General features: G+C 51.9%; 3 protein-coding genes across 3 annotated transcripts; all 3 read right to left on the bottom strand.

The window, feature by feature from the left end:
* Positions 1–296: 296 nt before the first annotated feature.
* Positions 297–3990, bottom strand: LOC308242668 (PRAME family member 20-like; the record flags this gene model as incomplete). Its single annotated transcript, XM_080657084.1, has 4 exons — positions 297–840; positions 2040–2111; positions 2283–2750; positions 3704–3990. 4 exons carry the CDS (start codon positions 3988–3990, stop codon positions 297–299), a joined length of 1371 nt encoding a protein of 456 aa, XP_080513210.1.
* Positions 3991–7690: 3700 nt separating this feature from the next.
* On the bottom strand, positions 7691–11313 carry LOC308242667 (PRAME family member 12-like; the record flags this gene model as incomplete). The annotated part of the gene is made up of 4 exons (XM_080657083.1): positions 7691–8234; positions 9430–9509; positions 9972–10314; positions 11024–11313. The coding sequence occupies 4 exons, from the start codon at positions 11311–11313 to the stop codon at positions 7691–7693; spliced, it is 1257 nt and encodes a 418-aa protein (XP_080513209.1).
* A 7465-nt stretch (positions 11314–18778) lies between these two features.
* Positions 18779–22575, bottom strand: LOC308242666 (PRAME family member 12-like; the record flags this gene model as incomplete). The annotated part of the gene is made up of 4 exons (XM_080657082.1): positions 18779–19334; positions 20553–20632; positions 20930–21368; positions 22286–22575. 4 exons carry the CDS (start codon positions 22573–22575, stop codon positions 18779–18781), a joined length of 1365 nt encoding a protein of 454 aa, XP_080513208.1.
* Between the last annotated feature and the right edge of the window lie 3554 nt (positions 22576–26129).

Here is a 26129-nt window from a genome sequence, read left to right as displayed (position 1 = left end):
CCCACACAAGAAGCTCAAGCCCAAATCCTGCCCCCACCCCAAGCAAATGAGATTCATGTTTCTGATTGTAGGACACTTTGCCATTGAGGTCCCATGAACTCCCATCCTTTGTCCCTGCCGTCCTGTACCCTGGTTGTGTCCCTCCCTTCGCCCATTCACACTGAGCATGAACCTGAAAGGTGGGTGGCCCCTGTATAATGCACCCCGGTCTGAGGTTTCAGCCTCCAAGGCCCAGAAAGAAGCTCGGGTGCACCCACTGAGCAGGGTCATTACAGGGACACAGCACGGGCTCCGGGTCATGAAAATGCCACGTCATAAACCTCGCTGTGGCCACAGTGCTTGGTGGCAAGCAGGATGGTCCTGGGCTGTCCTAACTCCCTCAGCATCCCCGTCAGCTCAGCCCGGATCAGGGCGAGTCTCTCCTGGTTGACAGTCCCCTGGGTCGTGTAACACTCCAGGGGGACGGGGTACAGCTCCAGCTCTAAGCTGCGCAGCCCGGCTGTGTGGCGCAGCAGCTTCTCCACGGTGGCCATGGAGCAGTTGTTCTCAGAGATGGTGAAGAACCTGAGCTGGTGGCAGCGGCTCAGGACAGGCAGGATGGCCTCTACTTGGGAGTCCACCATGGCACAGTTATCGAGGCCCAGGTCCTGGAGGGTGGGTGCCACTGCCTCCAGCAGAGCTCGGAGGGGCTCAGGACTAAAATCAGCGAGGCTGGCACAATACAGACGCAGGGACTTCAGCTGCCTGAGGTTCGGGCTCTGGCACAGGTGTGTCAGGTCTGAATGAGTCAGCTTCGGGCAATTTGTTATGGAGAGTTTGTCCAAGGGGGTCTGCAGGCACCTGGGGAGACACAGAGCGGTTAGTTCCTGGGAACGGGGGTGGCACGTAGAGGGGGCCTCCAGGTGGGAGAAGACCGATTTATCCAAGCCCAGGGTCATCCTGACAACATGATGAAGGGAAACACCCAGGAAGCCCAGACTCCTTTTAGGCTGGGTCAAGTTCACCACATCTCCAGAGCCTCCTTTCCTCAGCTGCCAAGCAGAGCACTGCACTCTGGAGGGTGCCTGGACATAAGGGAAACCCAGGGGACCTGCTCGGAGAGCCTGACACAGTGTCTAGGTCAAGGGTGGGCATCCCTGCACCTTATGATTGGGAGACAAAACCAAGAGTGCTGTCACCTCAGGCTTCCTTCCGTCCACTGCTTGGCTCCAGGCACCAGACAGCTGGGCCACATGAGGCTCGTTCATCTAATTCATAAGGAAAACACCTGGCCCTAACCGGTTTGTCTCAGGGCATAAAGCGCTGGTCTTTGGACTGACCTGTCTCAGGTTTGATTACCACCCAGGCACATGCACCTCATTTGCAGGCTCTAACCCTGGCCCTGGTCGGGGCATGTGCTGTGGGCAAGCAATCTTTTCACTCTCGCATAGATTTCTCTCTCTCTCTCTCTCTTCTCCTCCTTTCCATTCTCAAAAAATCAAGAGAAAAAAATATCCTCAGGTGAGGATTTAAGAGAGAGAGAGAGAGAGAGCACGCAAACTTGGCCAAAGTCCTACAAAATCAACTGGGGAGGCCAGTCTGCAGAGGAGACTTATACCCTGCATCAGCCCAAACCACCTGTGAGTCTTTGCAATCCTTTCCACTCCCGCTCCCTCAGCTGCGGAACCATGCCTTTCCTTTTACTAATGACCTTCCTGGTACCCAGGGCCACCTGTGACAGACGGGGAATCTGACACAGGCTCACGTGTGTTCACATGCCTGGTGGGCACAGAGCTTATGTCTGGAAATGTTCCATCCCATGTGGCTTTTCCTCGTCCCTCCCCTCTTCCTAAGGCCTCATCACTTAGACATCTGTCCCTCAGGAAGAATTCACACACCCAGGCTCGCTGGTCCCTCACTGAGCCAGTTCTGTTACCCCTCCTGACAGGCTGGTTTTAAAACATGCTTCCTTTGGGTGCTCTCGGGATACCAGCCTCAAAGCACCTAACAAGACCACTCCCTTGACATTCTGGGGCTCCGTCCACTGCTACACAGCTCACCTGAGCATCTGGTCCAGATGGCCTCGGAGGAAGGAGGGGGAATCCATGCTGAGCTCCTGGAGGTTCTGCAGCCTGAGCATCTGAGAGAGGAATTGGGAAAAGGATCGCTGCTCCTCCTGCTGTTCCCTGTCCCTTTCCTCATCCTCCCCCATCTCCTGCTCCTCTTCCTCCTGCTCCTCTTCCTCCTCCCACTCCTGCTCCTCTTCCTCCTCCCACTCCTGCTCCTCTTCCTCCTGCTCCTGCTCCTCTTCCTCCTCCTCCCCTGTCAACTCGTCCATGAAGGAGAGAGAGAGTCTCTGCAGGTTCCTCATCTGCCCCAGGTAAAGAGCAAACGTCCCCAGGGTGGGCAGGTCCCAGGTGCAGTTCACTTCCACCTCCTGGATGCAGCCCAGCTGCACCGCATCCAGAACCTTCCTCACCCTCTGGAAGGGCACCTCAGCAATCCTCAGCGTCTTGCAGCACAGGTGTAGCAGCCCTTCCCTCTGCTGGGCCCACTGGATGACGTACATGAAAAACTCATCCCTGTCCCTTTCACTGAAGTTAAGGTCTAGGAACACCTCCACCGGAGCTAAGGGGTGCTCCATGTTGGGGCTGGACCTGTGCACAGTCACTGGACCCATCGGTGAGCGCTTCTGGGTGCTGTCTCCACACCACATTCTCCAGAAGTTGGCACCCAGGTCCCTTAAATCCAGCACCCGCAGTTTCCACCTCCTGTGGGGAAAGCAGAACATTAGCGGAGATTCTCTCAGGTCAACAGGGCCTTGGCTGACATGCTTATGGACAACGAGTCTCAGTGGTTGAGCATCTACCTATGAACCAGGAGGTAATGATTTGCTTCCCAATCAGGGCACATGCCTGTGTTGCCCAGTTTGTGTGTGTGTGTGTGTGTGTGTGTGCGTGTGTGGAGGGGGGGTGGGGCGGGGGTTGTGCAAGAGGCAGCTGATCAATGTCCACTCTCATCATTGTTGCCTCTATTTCTATCTCTCCCTTTCTCTCTGAAATCAATAAAAAATATATTTTTTAAAAATATCAACAGAGCCCTAACTGGTTTGGCTCAGTGGATAGAGCCAACGCCTGCGAACTGAAGGGTCCCAGGTTCGATTCCGGTCAAGGGCATGTACCTCAGTTGTAGGCACATCCCCAGTAGGAAGTGTGCAGGAGGCAGCTGATCGATGTTTCTCTCTCATCGATGTTTCTAGCTCTCTATCCCTCTCCCTTCATCTCTGTAAAAAATCAATAAAATACATTTAAAAAAATATATATCAACAGAATGAGGGCAGGTCAGAATGAGACTGAGCATCTGAGTTGAGGCAACAATCCGACTCCACCCCAACCCTGAGCTTCTATTTTGAATCCCAAGGTCAGCGTCTCCCTTGCCCCCCTCTTCCCTCTGCTTTGCTTTGCTCATCTCCTTCCATCCCTCCTGGTCCCCACTTCTCCTACCTGTAACTACCACTGGGAGGAGGCAGGGCACGTTTTGCAGGTGCCCCTGCCCTGTAGGCAGTCCTCCAGTTTCCACAGTGAGCTCAGCAGTGTGCCAGGGCTCCCTGAGCCTCACTGGCACCTTCAGAAACCTCGGGTCCCCCCTTAGGCCCTCCACATGCCCTGAAGCCCGCTGTCTCCGGGATGTCCAGGACCCTACCAGGCACCTGGAGCAGCCTTACCTGGGCCGAACCTCCTGGGCAAGCAGAACGTCAAGCCCATCCAACACGGCTTTTAAGCCCTCCTCCAGGGACAGCTGTGGCAGGCCGCCCAGAGGGAGCACAGAGAAGGGCCAGGCTTGTGCCAACGACTTCAGGGTCTGGTGGCTTTTCCTAAGGTAGGCCTGAATGAACAGCGGTGGGAAGAGCTCGGCCGGCAGGTGCTCCAGAGCTGCGATGGCCGAGGCCTGGTCCCTCAGCAGGCTCTCTCCTGCCAGCTGCAGGAGTGTGGGCGGGGTCCTGATGCTCATCCTCAAGGTGCCCCAAAGGAATCCTGCACAAACGTCTAGGGAACAAGGCATCCTTGTCAAGCCAAGCCTTTGAGCCCCATCCACTGACTCCCCATTTTCACCGGAATCAACTCAGGGCCAAAGCCACTGCCTGGCAATGGTGAGCCTCAGTTTAGAGAGTCCCATTCTGGGCTAGGTGACCACAGAGCCATAGCTCTCCCTGCAGGCCCCAGAACAAGCATCTCAGAAGCACCCACATCTTTCATTCCAGTCTGCCGGGGATGTGGGTACTGAAGGGCCTGAAAGCTGATCCCCACCTTTTTTTGGGGAGAAGTTTCAGACCAATCTAGGGACACAAACTTAATATTTAAAATGTCCAGAAATAGGCACATCCCCAGGAGGGGGTTGCAGGAGGCAGCTGATTGATGTTTCTCTCCCATATATGTTTCAAACTCTCTATCCCTCTCTCTTACTCTCTGTAAAAAATCAATAAATATATTTTAAAAAAATAATAAAATATCCAGAAATAAAACCACAGTTAACATATTTTCATTAAGGGCGTGTGTGTGTGTGTGTGTGTGTGTGTGTGTGTGTGTGAGGGAATCAGCTTGTTTTCACATTTATAAATAAACCAAAGCAGAAATCCAGATGTTTGGAATTCAGGCAAAACTACACTTAGAGGCAAAATCAATGCCTTCAATCTGTTTGTCTGTTAAAAAAACGAAAGAAGAAAAAAAGGAAAGCTCTCTGTGCCACCGTGAGGCCGAGTCCTTAGCTGAGGTCAGTAACTTACCTGCTGTGACCGGGTTGGCTGGGGCTCAGATCTCAGACCTGGTAGAGAACCAGGGCACTGACTGCAGAGCTGAAGGACTCTGAATCTCTCCTCTAGTGCCTGAGGTTTTTATATACCTTCTCAATTACTAACGTCCAATCAGAACCCCTGGTCTAAACCCCCCAACCTGATGGGATTTTGCCTTTCTCCATATTAATTGGTTAATCCAGAAATCGGTTTAGGAAAGAGAAAGTTAGGGAGGGGCAAGGTAAAGGCCTGGCTCATTGATTCATTCCACAGACACTAACTGAGGTTGACTGATGGACCATAGTTGTCAGCCTAGGTGAAGGGTGTAATAGGTTCCTGACGTTAGACAGGAAAGGACACAACCTGAGAGCATGGGTGCTGGGGGCCTTTGGCCACAACAAGGTAATCCAGATATATCCACAGTTAACACAGCTGAGAAGACACTGGTGCCATCCCCAAGGAAACAAACGAAATGTGTCCCTGCATCAAGTTAGGTGTTATGTCAGGTGACAAAGCAGATCATGAGCTCCTCAGGGAGCAAGTGGTGGGCGATTGAGGAGGTGGCTGTACCTCTACACCCCAAGGCTTCTCTGAGGGAGGTCAGGTCCGGAGCACCATGAGAAGCAGAGATCAGGGCTGGGCAGGGTGGCGCTGGGCAACCTAATGGGACCCTGTGAATGACTCAGGGCCATGGAAAAGATGGGGTTTTTTTCTTGGAAAGAAGAGAGATGGAAAGACTCTTCTCTGGGTGAATTTAGGATCTAAAAGGAGACACGCTGGAGGGGAGACAGTGCCATCCTAAAGGACAAATGGAGAAATTCCATCTTCTGTCCCACCAGGAGGAAAAGGGTGGGTCTGCTCTGGGTAAGATGGGATTAGCTCAGCAATCTGGGTGGAGAAGGTTAAATCTAAGAATGTGAGCAGAGGGAGAGCAGCCATCCCTGGGAGTTTGACATTTTCAAGCCCAAAGGGCATTGAGGGTGGATGCTGTGGGCTCTTTGGGATCTTGGAGCTAGAGAGAGAAATAAACATCGGTCAATCACAGGTAACCCCATCAACATCATGGCAGCTGCCACCCGGCGACGTTTATCAAAGAGTTAAGGTTCTTCCACAGAGATCTCTTCCCAGACAGCAAGTGCCTTCCCTCACTACACCGTGTCTCCATGGCCCCATTCCAGCCCTCATGGCACCCCTTCAGTTCACCACACCCCAATGAACTCCCTTATGACCACCAGCCCCCAAATTCCCCACTTCAGTAAGCCTGTCCCAATATCGCTCTTTTCTGTATTTGTCTGACATGCTTGTGATATACAGAACCAGAGGCTCTGTGAGGCCAGGGAGCAATCATGGCTCCTTAGACATCTGTGGAATGAATGGGTGGCCCTTGGTGGTGTGAGGAAGGCCAGCTGTGGCCAGCCCACTGCTGCCACCTGGAGTTCTTGGCCTGCACAGCCTTCCTCTAGGCCCCCAGCCTTCTCCTGTCAGTCACTGACCCCACAGACTCCCCTGAGCACCCAGTGTGTGTGCCCCGCTCTGACTCTGGGGAACTCTGAGTCACATGGAGAAGACAGCTCCACTGAACAGACACTGGAGTGAGGACAGGAGGCACCGGAGTGAGCGCTGAGGCCTGTAGCTGACTTCTCCTGGAAACGGACAGCATAAACCCAGGCTGCCTCTGCTAGGAATCATGGGATTTGTCTGCAGTTCAAAACACCTGCATCCACACACCTGTGGGCCCATGAGCCAAGGGCACAGTAGACCCAGAAGTGCCCAGTGGGTCCTGAGCTGGTCTTTCCTGGAAGGGAGAGGCAGTTTTGCACAAGGGCCGAGCAGGCATGCCCAGGGCATCCTACTTGGGTTCAAATCCCAGCTCAGAGACTCATTCCCTGTGTGACCTCGGGCCAGTCACTCCCCAGGCCTGTTCCTCCTCTATGAGCAGGTGTGACGGTTAGAACCCACCTCGGGCACCTGTGGTGGATGGTGGTGCTGACAGTGGAGATCTTCCCAGGGAGGCCCTGACCTGGCTCTTAGTCCCCCACAGCTCAATTGTTTTTCCTGCCTTTGTTGTTTTTATTGTTTTAAAACTATTTTTGTTGTTGTTAATGCTTACTGGAGGACATCTATTCCAAAGATTTTTAAAGAGTGGAAGGGAGGGGAATAGACAGAAACATGGATGTGAGAGACACATTGATTGGTTGCCTCCTGCACTCAACCAGAACAGGGCCAGGGATCAAGTCTGCAACTCTATGTGCCCTTGACTGGCAAGGAACCCAGGACCCTTCAGTCCACAGGCTGATGCTCACTGAGCCAAACCGGCTAGGGCTTGACTGTTTGCAAGATTGTGGTAGCAAGTGCCAAAAATGTAAGTAAAAGAATTAGAAAAGTTCTATTCATTCATTTTTCAGCCAAGCAGAAGAAACAACAGTTAATTGTTGTTTGCTTGTTTTAGTGGCAGAACATGGGAGACGGGCAGCAGTTGGCAGGTTCTGGGGGATGAGAAGCAGGAGCTGACTGCCCTCTGAGGCTGGGGGAGCTGAGGCAGCTCAGCAGCCTCTGAGTCAGGAGGGGAGAAGCTGAGCTCTGGGGAGAATATGGGTCTTTATCAGTAAACTGGTGTAAACTGGGGAGACATGTGAATACATGCAAGAGGACCAGGAGGTTGCCTTTGAAATTGTCTTTATTTCTGATCATTCCTTTACAACCATCCACCCCAGGATTCACTCCCACACAAGAAGCTCAAGCCCAAATCCTGCCCCCCTCCCCGAGCAAATGAGATTCATGTTTTTGATGGTAGGACACATTTCCTTTGAGGTCCCATGAACTCCCCATCCTTTGTCCCTGCAATCCTTCCAAAGGCCCAGAAAGAAGCTCAGGTGCACCCACTGAGCAGGGTCATTACAGGGGCACAGCACGGGCTCCCGGTCATGAAAATGCCACGTCATAAAACTCGCTGTGGCCACCGTGCTTGGTGGCAAGCTGGAAGGTCCTGGGCTGTCCTAACTCCCTCAGTATCCCCGTCAGCTCAGCCCGGATCAGGGCAAGTCTGTCCTGGTTGACAGTCCCCTGGGTCGTGTAACACTCCAGGGGGGCGGGGTACAGCTCGTGCTCTAAGCTGGGCAGCCCGGCTGTGTGGCGCAGCAGCTTCTCCACGGTGGCCACAGAGAGGCGGTTCTCAGAGATGGAGAAGGAACTGAGCTGGTGACAGCGACTCAGGACAGGCAGGATGGCCTCGACTTGGGAGTCCACCATGGCACAGTTATCAAGGCCCAGTTCCTGGAGGGTGGGTGCCACCGCCTCCAGCAGAGCTCGGAGGGGCTCAGGATGAAAATCGGTGAAGCTGGCACAATACAGACGCAGGGACTTTAGCTGCCTGAGGTTCGGGCTCTGGCACAGGTGTGTCAGGTCTGAATGGGTCAGGCGCCGGCAAAGCATTATGGCGAGTTTTTCCAAGGGGGTCTGCAGGCACCTGGGGAGACACAGAGCGGTTAGTTCCTGGGGACGGGCGTGGCAGGTAGAGGGGGCCTCCATGTGGGAGAAGACCGATTTGTCCAAGCCCAGGGTTGTCCTGACAATCTGATGAAGGGAAACACCCAGGAAGCCCAGTCTCCTTTTAGGCTAGGTCAAGTTCACCACATCTCCAGAGGTTCCTTTCCTCAGCTGCCAAGCAGAGCACTGAACTCTGGAGGGTGCCTGGACATAAGGGATACCCCGGGAACCTGCTCGGAGAGCCTGACACAGTGTCTAGGTCAAGGGTGGGCATCCCTGCACCTTATGATTGGGAGACAAAACCAAGAGGGCTGTCACCTCAGGCTTCCTTCCGTCCACTGCTTGGCTCCAGGCACCAGACAGCTGGGCCACATGAGGCTCGTTCATTTAATTCATAAGGAACACACCTGGCCCTAGCTGGTTTGACTCAATGGATAGAGCTTTCCCTTTTGGACCCAAGGGTCTCAGATTTGATTCATGGTCAAGGGCACAGATCTCATTTGCAGGCTCAATGCCCGGCCCGGGTTGGGGCATGTGCTGAGGGCAACCAATCATCTCTCTCTCACAATGTATTTCCCTCTCTCTCTCTTCCGTTCCATTCCACTCTCTAAAAATCAATGGGAAAAAAAAAAATCCTCCTTTGATGATTTAAAAGAGAGAGAGTAAACCACAGGAAAATTCTACAACATCAACAGGGGAGGCCAGTGTGCAGAGGTGACTTCCATCCCTACATCACCGCAAACCACTGGTCACTCTGCAATCCTTCCACTCCCGCTCCCTTAGCTGCGGCATCATGCCTGTCCTTCCTCTAATGACCTTCCTGGTACCCAGGGCCACCTCTGACAGACGGGGAATCTGAGACAGGTTCTCGTGTGTTCACATGGCTGGTGGGCACAGAGTTTATGTCGTTTATGTCTCAAAACGCTCCATCTGATGTGGCTTTGCCTCCTCCCTCCCCTCTTCCTAAGGCCTCATCACTTAGACATCTGTCCCTAAGGAAGAATTCACACACCCAGGCTCGCTGGGTCCCTCACTGAGCCAGTTCTGTTACCCCTCCTGACAGGCTGGTTTTAAAACATGCTTCCTTTGGGTGTTCACGGGATACCACCCTCAAAGCACCTAACAAGACCACTCCCTTGACATTCTGGGGCTCCGTCCACTGCTACACAGCTCACCTGAGCATCTGGTCCAGACGGCCTCGGAGGAAGCAGGGGGATTCCATGTCGAGCTCGCGGAGGTGCTGCAGCCTGAGCATCTGAGAGAGGAATTGGGAAAAGGATCGCCGCTCCTCCTGCTCCCTCTCCCACTCCTCTTCCTCCTCCCACTCCTGCCCCTGTTCCTCCTCCCACTCCTGCTCCTCTTCCTCCTCCCACTCCTGCTCCTCTTCCTCCTCCCACTCCTGCTCCTCTTCCTCCTCCCACTCCTGCTCCTCTTCCTCCTCCCACTCCTGCTCCTCTTCCTCCTCCCACTCCTGTTCCTCTTCCTCCTCCCACTCCTGCTCCTCTTCCACCTGCTCCTGCTCTTCCCTCCCTGACTCCTCTTCCTCCCCCACCTCCTCCTCCTCCTCCTCCTCCTGTTCTTCCTCCAGTTCTTCCTCCTCCTCCTCCTCCTCACCCAACACGTCGATGTGGGAGAGAAAGAGTCTTTGCAGGTTCCTCATCTGCCCCAGGTAAAGAGCAAACGTCCCCAGGGTGGGCAGGTCCCAGATGCAGTTCACTTGCACCTCCTGGATGCAGTCCAGCTGCACCGCATCCAGGACCTTCCTCACCCTCTGGAAGGGCACCTCAGCAATCCTCAGCGTCTTGCAGCACAGGTGTAGCAGCCCTTCCCTCTGCTGGGCCCACTGGATGACGTACATGAACAACTCATCTCTGTCCCTTTCATTGAAGTTAAGGTCTAGGAACACCTCCAAGGGAGCTAAGGGGTGCTCCATGTTGGGGCTGGAGCAGTGCACAGCCACTGGACCCATCGGTGAGTGCTTCTGGGTGCTGTCTCCACTCCACATTCTCCAGAAGTTGGTACCAAGGTCCCTTAAATCCAGCACCCGCAGTTTCCACCTCCTGTGGGGAAAGCAGAACATTAGCCGAGATTCTCTCAGGTCAACAGGGCATTGGCTGACATGCTTTATGGACAGTGTGTCTCAGTGGTTGAGCATCTACCTATGAACCAGGAGGTCACAGTTCAATCCCTGGTCAGGATACATGCCTGGGTTGCAGGCTCAGTGCCCAGTGTGTGTGTGTGTGTGTGTGTGTGTGTGTGTGTGTGTGTGTGTGCAGGAGGCTGCCGATCCATGATTATCTCTCATCGTTGAGGCTTCTATCTCTATCTCTCCCTTTCTCTCTGAAATCAATAAAAAACTTTTTAAAAAAGATCAACAGAATGAGGGCAGGTCAGAATGAGACTGAGCATCTGAGTTGAGGCAACAACCAGACTCTACCCCCACCCTGACCTTAACTTTGAATCCCAAGGTCAGCGTCTCCCTTGCCCCCCTCTTCCCTCTGCTCTGCTTTGCTCAGCATTTCCATCCCTCTTGGTCCCCACTTCTCCTACCTGTAACTACCACAGGGAGGAGGCAGGGCACGTTTTGCAGGTGACTCTGCCCAGTAGGCCGTCCTCCACTCCCCAGTGAGCTCAGCAGTGTGCCAGGGCTCCCTGAGCCTCACTGGCACCTTCAGAAATCTCGGATCCCCCCTGAGGCCCTCCACATGCCCTGACGCCCGCTGTCTCCGGGATGCCCAGGACCCTACCAGGCACCTGGAGCAGCCTTACCTGGGGCGAACCTCCTGGGCAAGCAGAACGTCAAGCCCATCCAACACGGCTTTTAAGACCTTGAACGGAGGCCGATGCATCAGGCCCCCCAAAGGGAGGACGGGGTAGGGCCAGGCTTGGGCCATGGCCTTCAGGCACTCCTGGTGGTGTCTGCTCTGGTAGGCCAGGAGGAACAGGGGCGGGAAGAGCTCGGCCGGCAGGTGCTCCAGAGCTGCGATGGCCGAGGCCTGGTCCCTTAGCAGGCTCTCTCCTGCCAGCTGCAGGAGTGTGGGCGGGGTCCTGATGCTCATCCTCAAGGTGCTCCAAAGGAATCCTGTGGAAACGTCCAGGGAACAAGGCATCCTTGTCAGGCCAATCCTTTGAGCCCCATCCACTGACTCCCCATTTTCACGGGAATCAACTCAGGGCCAAAGCCCCTACCTGGCATTGGTGAGCCTCAGTTTAGAGAGTCCCATTCTGTCTAGGTGACCACAGAGCCATAGCTCTCCCCTGCCATCCCCAGAACAAGCATCTCAGAAGCACCCACATCTTTCATTCCAGTCTGCCTGGGAAGTGGGTACTAAAAGGCCTGAAAGCTGACACCCACCTTTTTTGGGGAAAATTTCAGACCAATCTAGGGACACAAACTTAATATTTAAAATTTCCAGAAATAAAACCACAGTTAAAATGTTTTCATTAGGGGTGTGGGGGCTGGGGTGGTGGTCAGGGAATCAGCTTGGTTACACATTTATAAATAAACCAAAGCACAAGTCCAAATGTTTGAAATTCAGGCAAAACTACACTTAGAGGCAAAATCAATGCCTTCAATCTGTTTGTCTGTTAAAAAAATGAAAGAAGAAGAAAAGGAAAGCTCTCTGTGCCAACCTGAGGCTGGCTGCCTTAGCTGAGGTCCGTAATTTACCTGCTGTGACCGGGTTGGCTGGGGCTCAGATCTCAGACCTGGAGGAGAACCACGGCACTGACTGCAGAGCCGGAAGTCTCTGATTCTCTCCTCTGGTGCCTGGGGTTTTTATACACCTTCTCAAATGCTAAAATCCAATCAGAACCCTCAGTCTCCAACCCTTAATCCTAATGGGATTATTGCCTCTCTTCAGATTAATGGATTGAGAGAAAGTTAGGGAGGGGCAAGGCGGAGGCCTGGCTCATTGATTCATTCCACAGACACTGACTGAGGCTGACGGACCTTAGTTTCATCCTCTGTGTGAGACAGTGAAGGGTGTAATGGGTTCCTGAGATTAAATAGGAAAGAACACACCGGGAGAGCATGGGTGCTGGTGGTCTTGGGCCACATCAAAGTTATCAGAACATTGCAGAGTTAAAACATCCTGGAGAAGACACTGGTGCCATCCCCAAGAGAACAAACAAAATGTGTCCCTGCATCAAATTCGGTTTTATGTCAGGTAACATAGCAGATCATGAGCTCCTCAGGGAGCAAGTGGTGGGCGATTGAGGATGTGGCTGTCCCTCCCTCTAGATCCCAAGGCTTCTCTGAGGGAGGTGAGGTCAGAATCACTATGAGAAGCAGGGGTCAGGGCAGGGTAGGGTGGTGCTGGGCCATCCTAATGGAACCCTGTGAATGACCCAGGGCCATGGAAAAGATGGGGGTTTTTCTTGGAAAGAAGAGAGATGGAAAGACTCTTCTCTGGGTGAATTTAGGATCTAAAAGGAGACAATTTGGAGGCGAGACAGTGCCATCCTAGAGGGCAAATGGAGAGATTCCATCTTCTGTCCCGCCCTGGAGGAAAAGGGTGGGTCTGCTCTGGGAAAGATGGGATTAGCTCAGCAATCTGGGTGGAGAAGCTTAAATCTAAGAATGTGAGCAGAGGGAGAAGGGGCCAGCCCTGGGAGTTAGACATTTTCAAGCCCGAAAGGCATTGTGGGTGGATGCTGTGGGCTCTTTGGGATCTTGGAGCCAGGGACAGAAATAAAAGTCGGCCAATCACATGTAATCCTGTCAACATCATAGCAGCTGCCACCAGGCAATGTTTATCAAAGGGTCAAGGTTTTTTTTCACAGAGAACACTTCCCAGAGAGCAGTGCCTTCCCTGACTACACCGTGTCTCCATGGCCCACTCCTGCCCTTATGGCACCTTTTCACTTCACCACACCCCAATGATCTCCCTCATGACCACCAGCCCCCAAATTCCCCACTTCAGTAAGCCTGTCCCAATATCGCCCTGTTCTTTATTTGTCATACTTGTAGTGTGCAGAACTAGAGGCTCCGTGAGGCCAGGGAGCAATCATGGCTCCTTAGACATCTGTGGAATGAATGGGTGGCCCTTGGTGGTGTGAGGAAGGCCAGCTGTGGCCAGCCCATTGCTGCCACGTGGAAGTCTTGGCCTGCACAGCCTTCCTCTAGGCCCCCATCCTTCTCCTGTCAGTCACTGACCCCACAGACTCCCCTGAGCACCCAGTGTGTGTGCCCCGCTCTGACTCTGGGGAACTCTGAGTCACATGGAGAAGACAGCTCCACTGAACAGACACTGGAGTGAGGACAGGAGGCACCGGAGTGAGTGCTGAGGCCTGTAGCTCACTTCTCCTGGAAACGGACAGCACAAACCCAGGCTGCCTCCACTAGGAATCATGGGATTCGTCTGCAGTTCAAAACACCTGCAATCACACACCAGTGGGCCCATGAGCCAAGGGCACAGTAGACCCAGAAGTGCCCAGTGGGTCCTGAGCTGGGCTTCTGCTGGCCTTTCCTAGAAGGGAGAGGCGGTTTTGGACAGGGGCCGAGCAGGCATGCCCAGGGCAACCTACTTGGGTTGAAATCCCAGCTCAGAGACTCATTCATGTGTGACCTTGGGCCAGTCATTCCCCAGGCCTGTTCCTCCTCTATGAGCAGTTGTGACGGTTAGAACCCACCTCGGGCACCTGTGGTGGATGGTGGTGCTGACAGTGGAGATCTTCCCAGGGAGGCCCTGTCCTGGCTCTTAGTCCCCCATAGCTCAATTGTTTTTCATGCCTTTGGTGTTTTTTTAAAACTATTTTTGTTGTTGTTAACCCTTTCTGGAGGACATCTTTTCCAATGATTTTTAGAATCATGGATGTGAGAGGGACATATTGATTGGTTGCCTCCTGCACTCAACCCGAACAGGGCCAGGGATCAAGTCTGCAACTTTACCTGCCTTTGACTGGCAAGGAACCCAAGATCCTTCAGTCCACAGGCTAACACTCACAGAGTCAAACTGGCTAGGGCTTGATTATTTGGTAGATTGTGGTAGCAAGTGCCAAAATGTAAGAAAAAGAATTAGAAAAGTTCTAGTCATTCATTTTTCTGCCAAGCAGAAGAAACAACAGTTATTTGTTGTTTGCTTGTGTTAGTGGCAGAACATGGGAGACGGGCGGCGGCTGGCAGGTTCTGGAGGATGAAAGGCAGGAGCTGACACCCCTCTGAGGCTGGGGGAGCTGAGGCAGCTCAGCAGCCTCTGAGTGAGGAGGGGAGAAGCTGAGCTCTGGGGAGAATATGGGTCTTTGGGCATCAGAAGGGGTTGAGGCCCTGGGGACAGAGGGGGCAGGGGTTTTAGGAATGTGAGTAAAATAGGAAAGTGGGGATGGGAGGCTCTGTAATAAATGTGTCCCCTGGCTGCTGTGGCTCAGTTTGTTGAGTGTCATCCCGAGCCCTGGGAAGTGGCCGGTTCAATTCTTAAGATGATTCCACGGGGACATGAAAGTCTTTTCAACAAATGGTGTCACAACAATAGGATATCCACATGGGAACAAAATAAATGTTGAAACTTGCACCACACATAAAAATGAACTTGATTTTGATCATACACGTACATGTAAAAGCTCATGGGATAAAACCACTGGAAGGCAAAGGGGTTTTTAAGGCAAGGCAACGACTCTATGATACAAGCATGGTGGGGGCATGTCCTTGTACATTTGCCAGAACCCATGGACCCCACAGTCATGAGAAGGAACCGTAATGGCCATTATGGACTTTGGTGACAGGATGTGTCAGTGCAGGTCCAACAGTTGTAACAAATGTGTGGCCCAGTGGGGGATGTGGAGAGTGGGGAGGCTGTGAGTGTGGAGGGGCAGAGGTGTATGGGAGCTCTCTACCTTCTGCTCAATTTTGCTGGGAACCTAAATCTGCTCTAACAAATAAAATCCACTTTTCAAAATATTTTTATTTATTTCAGAGAGGAATGGAGAGGGAGAGAGAGGCATTAATGATGTGAGATTATCATTGATTGGCTACCTCCTGCAAGCCCCCCACTGGGGATTGAGTCCACAAACCGGGGCATGACACTGAGCATTTGGGTTGAGGCAACAATCAGACTCCACCCCAACCCTGAGCTTCTACTTTGAATCCCAAGGTCAGCTTCTCCCTTGCCCCCCTCCTCCCTCTGCTTTGCTTTGCTCATCTCCTTCTATCCCTCCTGGTCCCCACATCTCGTACCTTCATCTACCACTGGGAGGAGGCAGTCAGCAGATGACCAGAATCGAACATGGGATCCTACATCAGCATTCTATCCACTGAGCCAAACCACCTAGGGCAAACATTTTTATTTTGAATATCCCCATGGGAAAACAGTATGGCATTTCCTCAAAAAATTTAAAATGAAACTTCCATTTCACCCAGTACTCCCACTTCTAGGAATACATTCCAAGAAACCAGAAACACCAATAGGAAGGGATATTAGCAGCCCTTAGTTCAGAGCAGCCCAATTTACAAAGCTAAGATTTGGAAACAGCCCAAGAGCCAGTCAGCAGATGAGTGGATTAGAAAACGGTGATACATCTGCACAATGAAATACTAGGCTGCTGTAAAAAAGAAGGAATTCTTACCATTTGCAACAGCACGGATTGAACAGGAGAGCATTATTCGAAGTGAAATAAGCCAATCAGAGAAAAAGAAATATCACATGATCTCCCTCATTTGTGGAATATAATGAACACCAAAAACTGATGAAGAAAAATAGAACCAGAGTCACAGAAGCATCAAACAGACTGTCCAACCTATAAAGGAAGGAGGGGGTGAGGGGTAAGAGATCAACCAAAGGACTTATATTCATACATTTGAGCATAACCGTTGGACAAAGACAGTAGGGGGTGAGGTCATGTGCCTGGTGGGTAAGGCTGGCAAAGGAGAAATCAATGAGGGAAAAAGGAGACTTATGTAATACTTTAAACAATAAAGAATTAAAATAATTATATATATATACTATCCCCATGCAGTCTTTAAAATACTAAATTTCCTTTATCATCCTATTTTATTCTTTAAATATTTTATTGATTTCAGGAAGGGGCAGAGGGAGAAAGTGAAGGAAATATCAATAATAAGAGTGAATCATTGATTGGCTGCCTCTCGAATGCCCCCTACTGAAGATCCAGTCCACAACCCCAGGCATGTGCCTAACCAGGAATGGAACCTTGACCTCCTGGTTCATAGTACCAAACTCAACCTTTGAGCCATAGCAGGCATGCTCCTTAATCACTTTAATAGGCAGTTTATATCATTAACACTTACAGAACTCACAACAAAAATATTTATACTCAAATAGCATCTACATAAAAGCAGATTTTAAAAACACTCCAGAGCATAGCCCTGCTTGCAACACTAACACGTCACCTGGTCTGACCAGCAGGTGGCACACGAATCCTGAGGCCTGGCCATTTTTCCTGGTAATCACCAGGGATGAATCCACTCTTTTCACTATAAGTCCACTCCCACCATCCCGCTCTAACCACCCCACCACCCCCGACATTCCCATTCCAACACCACCTCCATGCTGACCGCTACAGCTATAGTGTGAAGCAGGAGCAGGGGGAGCCGCATGCAGAAGCTGAGCCCACTGGGGGCCCTGTGCTGGGCTCTCTTCCCTGTCCTCAGGAGAGCATGAGACTGAGGGGGAAGAATGCTGGGGGCTTCTGCTGGGAGGGAAAAAGAAGGAAAAACCCATTTACTGAGCCCTTACTGTACGCCAGGCCCAGTGCCAAGCCCTCAACATGCACCATCTCCTGGGATCTACAAGCATCCACTAAGCTGGGTGAGCACCATGATCCTCATTTTAGGAGGAACTGAGGTCCCTCCACCCAACAGCACCAGCCCCTCAGCGTGGAGTCTTCATTAGGGTGCCCTTTGATTGGCGTCACTGTGATGGGTTAATTTTATGTGTCAACTTGACCTGAGATCGTCAAACTTTTGGACCTCACAGACCACCGGTTGGCAAACACTGAACTTGATGGAGCTAAGGGTTGCCCAGGTGGCTGGTAAAGCCATTCTGGGTGTGAATGGACCGGGTTAGCTTTTGATTCAGTAGAGGAGAAAGGAGATCTCACAGTGCAGGTGGGCTTCCTCCAATCTCGTGGGGGCCCACGTGGAACAGAAAGAGGAAGGAGGGAAGAATTCTCTCTTCTTTGGTTTTACCTGATGGTGAACATAGGTTCCAGGTTGTCAGGGCATCAAACTCCAGGGTGTGCACCAGCGGCCCTTTATTCTCAGGCCTAGGGCCTCACACTGGGGGTTACTCCATGGACTCCCCTGGTTCTCAGGCCTTCGGACTTGGCCTGAGTTATACCATTTGCTTTGTAGGTTCTCCAGCTTGTAGAGGGCAGGTATTGGGACTGAAGGCGGGAGCCTATTCCTATAAATCTCCAACCTGCGTCCAAGTGTCCCCTGTTGGCTATTCTGGGCAACACTTCCTAAAACAGTGACCGAGCACAGGGAAGAAGCCCACTCATTTGTGCAGTGTGTCTGCTCCCCATCCTGACAGGCTGATTTCAAAACACGCTCTCTAGTCTTGCTCCATAGAGAGACGGGAGGTGTAATGGGAATAAGCCAATCCCCCATGGATATGACCTGCTCCCTGGGTTCTACTTTATGTGGTGTAGAAATCCTAAGACAAAGTGTTATGCCCCTGAATAACTGTAGCATTTTGCTCAAAGGAATTTGGATAATTTTGCTGGCCTTAAGCAGGTTACTTCCTCCGCACGAGACTGACAGGCATGGGCTGGGAGGCCCAGGGGCTCGGTTCCTCCGCAGTGTGGATGAGACCCTCTGGAACTGGGGGCCCAGCCTTGTCCCTGACCCCCTCCTGGCACAAGTTCTGAGACTTGTGGGTCCACCAGGAGGACCATGAGGAACACCCATGTCCAGGGTCAGAGCCAGAAGCAAGGTCCCCTTCACTTCAGGGGTTGGTGGGCCACTTAGCATGTCCCATTGCGTCCACCCATGAGCAGCCACAGGAGGTCAGAGATGCCCAGAGAGAAGTAAGGACCTGGAGGGAGTGATAAAATGGTGCTGAGCCCTGCAGCCGAACCGCATCCCAGCAGCTCCAGGTTCTGATCCTGAGCCCTCCCCACTTTTTTTTTTTATCAGTAACTGCAGGGTCCTGAGGTGTAAACCGGGGAGACAGGTGAATACATGACAGAGGACCAGAAGGTTGCCTTAAAATTGTCTGTATTTCTGATCATTCCTTTACAACCATCCACCCCAGGATTCACTCCCACACAAGAAGCTAAAGCCCAAATCCTGCCCCCCTCCCCAAGCAAATGAGATTCCTGTTTCTGATTCTAGGACCTTATCCCCGGAGGTCCCATGAACTCCCCAACATTTGCCCCAGTCATTGTGGACCCGAGTTGGGTCCCTTACTTTCCCATTTCACAGTGAACATGAACCTGAAAGGTGGGTGTCCCCTGCATAATGCACCCCGTTTCTATATTACAGCTTCCAAGGGCCCAGAACAAAGCTTTTGCTGAGTGTTCCCACTGAGCAGGGTTATTACCGGGCCACAGTATGGCTACAAGTCATGAAAACTCCACGTCATAACATTTACTGATGCCACATCGGTTACAGTACTTGGTGCCAAGACAGATGGTCCTGGGCTGTCCTAACTCCCTCAGTATCCCCGTCAGCTCAGCCCGGACCAGGGCGAGTCTCTCCTTGTTGACAGTCCCCCCCTGGGTCGTGTAACACTCCAGGGGGACGGGGTACAGCTCCAGCTCTAAGCTGCGCAGCCCGGCTGTGTGGCGCAGCAGCTTCTCCACGGTGGCCACGGAGAAGTTGTTCTCAGAGATGGTGAACTCCCTGAGCTGGTGGCAGCGGCTCAGGACAGGCAGGATGGCCTCGACTTGGGAGTCCACCATGGCACAGTTATCGAGGCCCAGGTCCTGGAGGGTGGGTGCCACTGCCTCCAGCAGAGCTCGGAGGGGCTCAGGATGAAAATCGGCGAGGCTGACGCCTGGCAGATGCAGGGACTTCAGCTGCCTGAGGTTCGGGCTCTGGCACAGGTGTGTCAGGTCTGAATGGGTCAGGCGCTGGCAATTTGTTATGGAGAGTTTGTCCAAGGGGGTCTGCAGGCACCTGGGGAGACACAGAGCGGTTAGTTCCTGGGGACGGGGGTGGCAGGTAGAGGGGTTCCTCCAGGTGGCAGAAGATGGATTTGTCCAAGCCCAGGGTTGTCCTGACAATCTGATGAAGGGAAACACCCAGGAAGCCCAGACTCCTTTTAGGCTGGGTCAAGTTCACCACATCTCCAGAGCCTCCTTTCCTCAGCTGCCAAGCAGAGCACTGCACTCTGGAGGATGCCTGGACATAAGGGAAACCCTGGGAACTTGCTCAGAGAGCCTGACACAGTGTCTAGGTGGGCATCCCTGCACCTTATGATTGGGAGACAAAACCAAGAGTGCTGTCACCTCAGGCTTCCTTCCGTCCACTGCTTGGCTCCAGGCACCAGACGGCTGGGCCACATGAGGCTCGTTCGTGTAAAACATAAAGAACAAGCATGGCACTAACTGGTCTGACTCAGTGGATAGAGCGTTGGCCTTTGGATTGACGTGTCTCAGGTTTGATTATCAGCCAAGCACATGCACCTCATTTGTAGGCTCAACCCCTGGCCCTGGTTGGGGCATGAAGAGAGGGCAACCAATGAATGTGTCACTCTCATATAGATGTTTCTCTCTCTCTCTTCCCCTCCCTTCCACTCTCTAAAAATCAATAGGAAATAATTCTCAGGTGAGGTTTTAAGAGAGAGAGAGACAAAGAGACGGAGGGGGGTGAGGGGAGAGACAGAGCTCACAGACCTGTGCAAGATCCTGCAACAACACCTGGGAAGGTCAGTCTGCAGAGGTGACTTCCATCCCTGCATCACTGCAACCGCCTCTCACTCTGCAATCCTTTCTACTCCCGCTTCCTTAGCTGTGGAATCATGCCTGTCCTTTCTCTAATGACCTTCCCTGGGGCCCAGGGCCACCTCGTGCAGATGGGGAATCTGAGACAGGCTCACGTGTGTTCACATGGCTGGTGGGTCCAGAGCTTATGTCTGGAATTGCTCCATCTGATGTGGCCTTGCCTCCTCCCTCCCCTCTTCCTAAGGCCTGATCACTTAGACATCTGTTCCTCAGGAAGAATTCACACACCCAGGCTCGCTGCGTCCCTCACTGAGCCAATTCTGTTACCCCTCCTGACAGGCTGGTTTTAAAACATGCTTCCTTTGGGTGCTCACGGGATACCACCCTCAAAGCACCTAACAAGACCACTCCCTTGACATTCTGGGGCTCTGTCCACTGCTACACAGCTCACCTGAGCATCTGGTCCAGACGGCCTCGGAGGAAGGAGGGGGAATCCATGTCGAGCTCGCGGAGGTGCTGCAGCCTGAGCATCTGGGAGAGGAATTGGGAAAAGGATCGCTGCTCCTCCTGATCCACCTGCTCCTCCCACTCCTGCTCATCTTCCTCTTCCTCCAGCTCCTCTTCCTCCTGCTCCTCTTCCTCCTCTTCCTCCTGCTCCTCTTCCTCCTGCTCCTCTTCCTCCTGCTCCTCTTCCTCCTCTTCCTCCTGCTCCTCTTCCTCCTGCTCCTCTTCCTCCTGCTCCTCTTCCTCCTCTTCCTCCTGCTCCTCTTCCTCCTCTTCTTCATCATCATCCTCGTCGTCATCCTCCTCGTCCTCTTCACTCAACACGTGGATGTGGGAGAGAGAGAGTCTCTGCAGGTTCCTCATCTGCCCCAGGTAAAGAGCAAACGTCCCCAGGGTGGGCAGGTCCCAGATGCGGTTCACTTCCACCTCCTGGATGCAGCCCAGCTGCACCGCATCCAGGACCTTCCTCACCCTCTGGAAGGGCACCTCAGCGATCCTCAGCGTCTTGCAGCACAGGTGTAGCAGCCCTTCCCTCTGCTGGGCCCATTGGATGACGTACATGAAAAACTCATCTCTGTCCCTTTCTTTGAAGTTAAGGTCTAGGAACACCTCCACCGGAGCTAAGGGGTGCTCCATGTTGGGGCTGGACCTGTGCACAGTCACTGGACCCGTCGGTGAGCGCTTCTGGGTGCTGTCTCCACACCACATTCTCCAGAAGTTGGCACCCAGGTTCCTTAAATCCAGCACCCGCAGTTTCCACCTCCTGTAGGGAAAGCAGAACATAAACCGAGATTCTCTCAGGTCAGCAGGGCATTGGCTAAGATGCTTTATGGACAACGTGTCTCAGTGGTTGAGCATCTACCTATGAACCAGGAGGTCATGATTTGCTTCTCAATCAGGGCACATGTCTGGGTGGCAGGCTCAATGCCCAGTGCGGAGGGGAGGGTTTGGAGGAGGCAGCCCATCAATGACTCTCATCAATGGTGTTTCTATCTCTATTTCTCCCTTCCTCTCTGAAATCAAGAACAAAAAATGTTTTTTAAAAAAAACAACAACAGAGCCCTAGCTGGTTTGGCTCAGTGGATAGAGCATCAGCCTGTGGACTAAAGGGTCCAGGTTGGATTCCGGCCAAGGGTACATGTTGGGGTTGCGGGCTCAATCCCCCCAGTAAGGGGGCGTGCAGGAGGCAGCCAATTAATGATTCTCTCATCATTGATGTTTCTATCTCTCTATCCCTCTCCCTTCCTCTCTGAAATCAATAAAAATATATTTAAAAAAATAACAACAGAACAAGGGCAGGGAAGAATGAGACTGAGCATCTGGGTTGAGGCAACAATCAGACTCCACCCCAACCCCGAGCTTCTATTTTGAATCCCAAGGTCAGCTTCTCCCTTGCCCTCCTCTTCCCTCTGCTTTGCTTTGCTCATCTCCTTCCATCCCTCCTGGTCCCCACTTCTCCTACCTGTAACTACCACAGGGAGGAGGCAGGGCACGTTTTGCAGGTGACTCTGCCCAGTAGGCCGTCCTCCACTCCCCAATGAGCTCAGCAGTGTGCCAGGGCTCCCTGAGCCTCACTGGCACCTTCAGAAACCTTGGGTCCCCCCTTAGGTCCTCCACACGGCCTGATGCCCGATGTCTCTGGATGCCCAGGACCCTACCAGGCACCTGGAGCAGCCTTACCTGGGCCGAACCTCCTGGGCAAGCAGAACGTCAAGCCCATCTAACACGGCTTTTAAGACCTTGACCCGAGGCCGATGCATCAGGCCCCCCAGAGGGAGGACGGGGTAGGGCCAGGCTTGGGCCATGGCCTTCAGGGACTCCTTTTGGCGTCTGCTCTGGTAGGCCAGGATGAACAGCGGCGGGAAGAGCTCGGCCGGCAGGTGCTCCAGAGCTGCGATGGCTGAGGCCTGGTCCCTCAGCAGGCTCTCTCCTGCCAGCTGCAGGAGCGTGGGTGGGGTCCTGATGCTCATTCTCAAGGTGCTCCAAAGGAATCCTGTGGAAACGTCCAGGGAACAAGGCATCCTTGTCAGGCCAAGCCTTTGAGCCCCATCCACTGACTCCCCATTTTCACGGGAATCAACTCAGGGCCAAAGCCCCTACTGGCAATGGTGAGAGCCTCAGTTTAGAGAGTCCCATTCTGGGCTAGGTGACCACAGGGCCATAGCTCTCCCCTGCAGGCCCCAGCACAAGCGTCTCAGAAGCACCCACATCTTTCATTCCAGTCTGCCCGGGAAGTGGGTACTAAAAGGCCTGAATGCTGACCCCCAGCTTTTTTGGGGAAATTTCAGACCAACCTAGGACACAAACTGAATATTTAAAATTTCCAGAAATAAAACCACAGTTAAGATGTTTTCATTAGGGACGTGGGGGGCAGGTGTGGTGGTCAGGGAATCAGCTTGGTTACACATTTATAAATAAACCAAAGCACAAGTCCAAATGTTTGAAATTCAGGCAAAACTACACTTAGAGGCAAAATCAATGCCTTCAATCTGTTTGTCTGTTAAAAAAACAAAAGAAGAAAAAAAGGAAAGCTCTCTGTGCCAACCTGAGGCTGGCTGCCTTAGCTGAGGTCAGTAATTTACCTGCTGTGACCGGGTTGGCTGGGGCTCAGATCTCAGACCTGGAGGAGAACCACGGCACTGACTGCAGAGCGGGAAGTCTCTGATTCTCTCCTCTGGTGCCTGGGGTTTTTATACACCTTCTCAAATGCTAAAATCCAATCAGAACCCTCAGTCTCCAACCCTTAATCCTAATGCAATTATTGCCTCTCTTCAGATTAATGGATTGAGAGAAAGTTAGGGAGGGGCAAGGTAGAGGCCTGGCTCATTGATTCCTTCCACAGACACTGACTGAGGTTAACTGATGGCTCATAGTTTCATCCTCAGTGTGAGACAGTGAAGGGTGTAATGGGTTCCTGAGGTTAAATAGCAAAGAGCATGGAGAGCATGGTTGCTGGGGGTCTTTGGCCACATCAAAGTTATCAGAACATTGCAGAGTTAAAACATCCTGGAGAAGACACTGGTGCCATCCCCAGGAAAACAAACGAAATGTGTCCAGCATCAAGTGAGGTTTATGTCAGGTGACATAGCAGATCATGAGCTCCTCAGGGAGCAAGTGATGGGCGATTGAGGATGTGGGTGGCCCTTCAGACCACAAAGATTCTCTGAGGGAGGTGAGGTCAGAATCACTATGAGAAGCAGGGGTCAGGGCTGGGCAGGGTGGCGCTGGGCCATCCTAATGGAACCGTGTGAATGAACCAGGGCCATGGAAACGATGGGGGTTTTTCTTGGAAAGGAGAGAGATGGAAAGACTCTTCTCTGGGTGAATTTAGGACCGAAAAGGAGACAAGCTGGAGGGGAGACAGTGCCGTCTTAGAGGGCAAAGGGAGAGATTCCATCTTCTGTCCCACCAGGAGGAAAAGGGTGGGTCTGCTCTGGGAAAGATGGGATTAGCTCAGCAAACTGGGTGGGGAAGATTAAATCTACGAATGTGAGCAGAGGGAGAAGTGGCCAGCCCTGGGAGTTAGACATTTTCAAGCCCGAAAGGCATTGTGGGTGGATGCTGCAACTTTACGAGCCCTTGACTGTCATGGAACCCAGGACACTTCAGTCCACAAGCTAACGCTCACCGAGTCAAACGAGTCAAACTGGCTACGGCTTGATTATTTGGTAGATTGTGATAGCAAGTGCCAAAAATGTAAGAAAATAAATTAGAAAAGTTCTATTCATTCCTTTTTCTACCAAGCAGAAGAAACAACAATTTTTTGTTGTTTGCCTTTTTTAGTGGCAGAATATGTGAGTGGGGCAGCGGGTGGCAGGTTCTGGAGGATGAGAGGCAGGAGCTGATTCCCTTCTGAGCCTGGGGGAGCTGAGGCAGCTCAGCAGCCTCTGAGTGAGGAGGGGGAGAAGCTGAGCTCTGGGGAGAATATGGGTCTTTGGGCATCGGAAGGGGTTGAGGCCCTGGGGACAGAGGGGGCAGGGGTTTTAGGAATGTGAGTAAAATAGGAAAGTGGGGGTGGGAGGCTCTGTAATAAATGTGTCCCCTGGCTGCTGTGGCTCAGTTTGTTGAGTGTCATCCCGTGCCTGGGAAGTGGCCGGTTCAATTCTTAAGATGATTCCACGGGGACATGAAAGTCTTTTCAACAAATGGTGTCACAACAATAGGATATCCACATGGGAACAAAATACATGTCGAAACTTGCACCACACATAAAAATGAACTTGATTTGGATCATACATGTACATGTAAAAGCTCGTGGGATAAAACCACTGGAAGGCAAAGGGGGTTTTAAAGGCAAGGCAACAACTCTGTGATACAAGCACGGTGGGGGCATGTCCTTGTACGTTTGCCAGAACCCATGGACTCCACAGTCATGAGAAGGAACCGTAATGGCAAATATGGACTTTGGTGACAGGATGTGTCAGTGCAGGTCCAACAGTTGTAACAAATGTCTGGCCCAGTGGGGGATGTGGAGAGTGGGGAGGCTGTCAGTGTGGAGGGGCAGAGGTGTATGGGAACTCTCTACCTTCTGCTCAATTTTGCTGGGAACCTAAATCTGCTCTAACAAATAAAATCCACTTTTCAAAATATTTTTATTTATTTCAGAGAGGAAGGCAGAGGGAGAGAGAGGCATCAATGATGTGTGATTATCATTGATTGGCTACCTCCTGCCAGCCCCCCCACTGGGGATTGAGTTTGAATCCCCGGGTATGTGCCCTTGACCAGAATCGAACATGGGACCCTATAGTCAGCACTCTACCCACTGGGCAAACCACCAAGGGCAAACATTTTTATTTTGAATATCCCCATGGGAAAACAGTATGGAGTTTCCTCAAAAAATTAAAAATGAAACTTCCATTTGACTCAGTACTCCACTTCTAGGAATACATTCCAAGAAACCAGAAACACCCATCGGAGGGGATATATGCTCCACTAGATTCATAGCAGCACAATTTACAGTAGCTAAGATTTGGAAACAGCCTAAGTGCCCCAGAGCCGATGAGTGGATCAGAAAACGGTGATACATCTGCACAATGAAATACTAGGCTGCTGTAAAAAAGAAGCAATTCTTACCATTTGCAACAGCACGGATTGAACAGGAGAGCATTATGCTAAGTGAAATAAGCCAATCAGAGAAAAAGAAATATCACATGATATCCCTCATTTGTGGATATAATGAACACCGAAAACTGATGAACAAAAATAGAACCAGAGTCACAGAAGCATCAAACAGACTGTCCAACCTATGAAGGAAGGTGCGGGTGAGGGGGTAAGAGATCAAGCAAAGGACTTATATTCATACATTTGAGCATAACCATTGGACAAGAGAGTAGGGGGTGAGATCATGTGCCTGGTAGGTGGGGTTGGCAAAAGAGAAATCAATGAGGGAAAAGAAGACCTATGTTATACTATAACAATAAAGAATTGAAAAATCATATATATAAAATATCCCCATGCAATCTTTAAAATACTAAATTTCCTTTATCAATCTATTTTATTTTTTAAAATATTGTTATTGATTTCA

Source organism: Plecotus auritus (genome assembly GCF_963455305.1).
Source record: "Plecotus auritus genome assembly, chromosome: 2".
Lineage (NCBI taxonomy): Eukaryota > Metazoa > Chordata > Mammalia > Chiroptera > Vespertilionidae > Plecotus > Plecotus auritus.
Note: the sequence above shows the minus strand (reverse complement) of the source record. Positions and strands in the feature narration are given on the sequence as shown.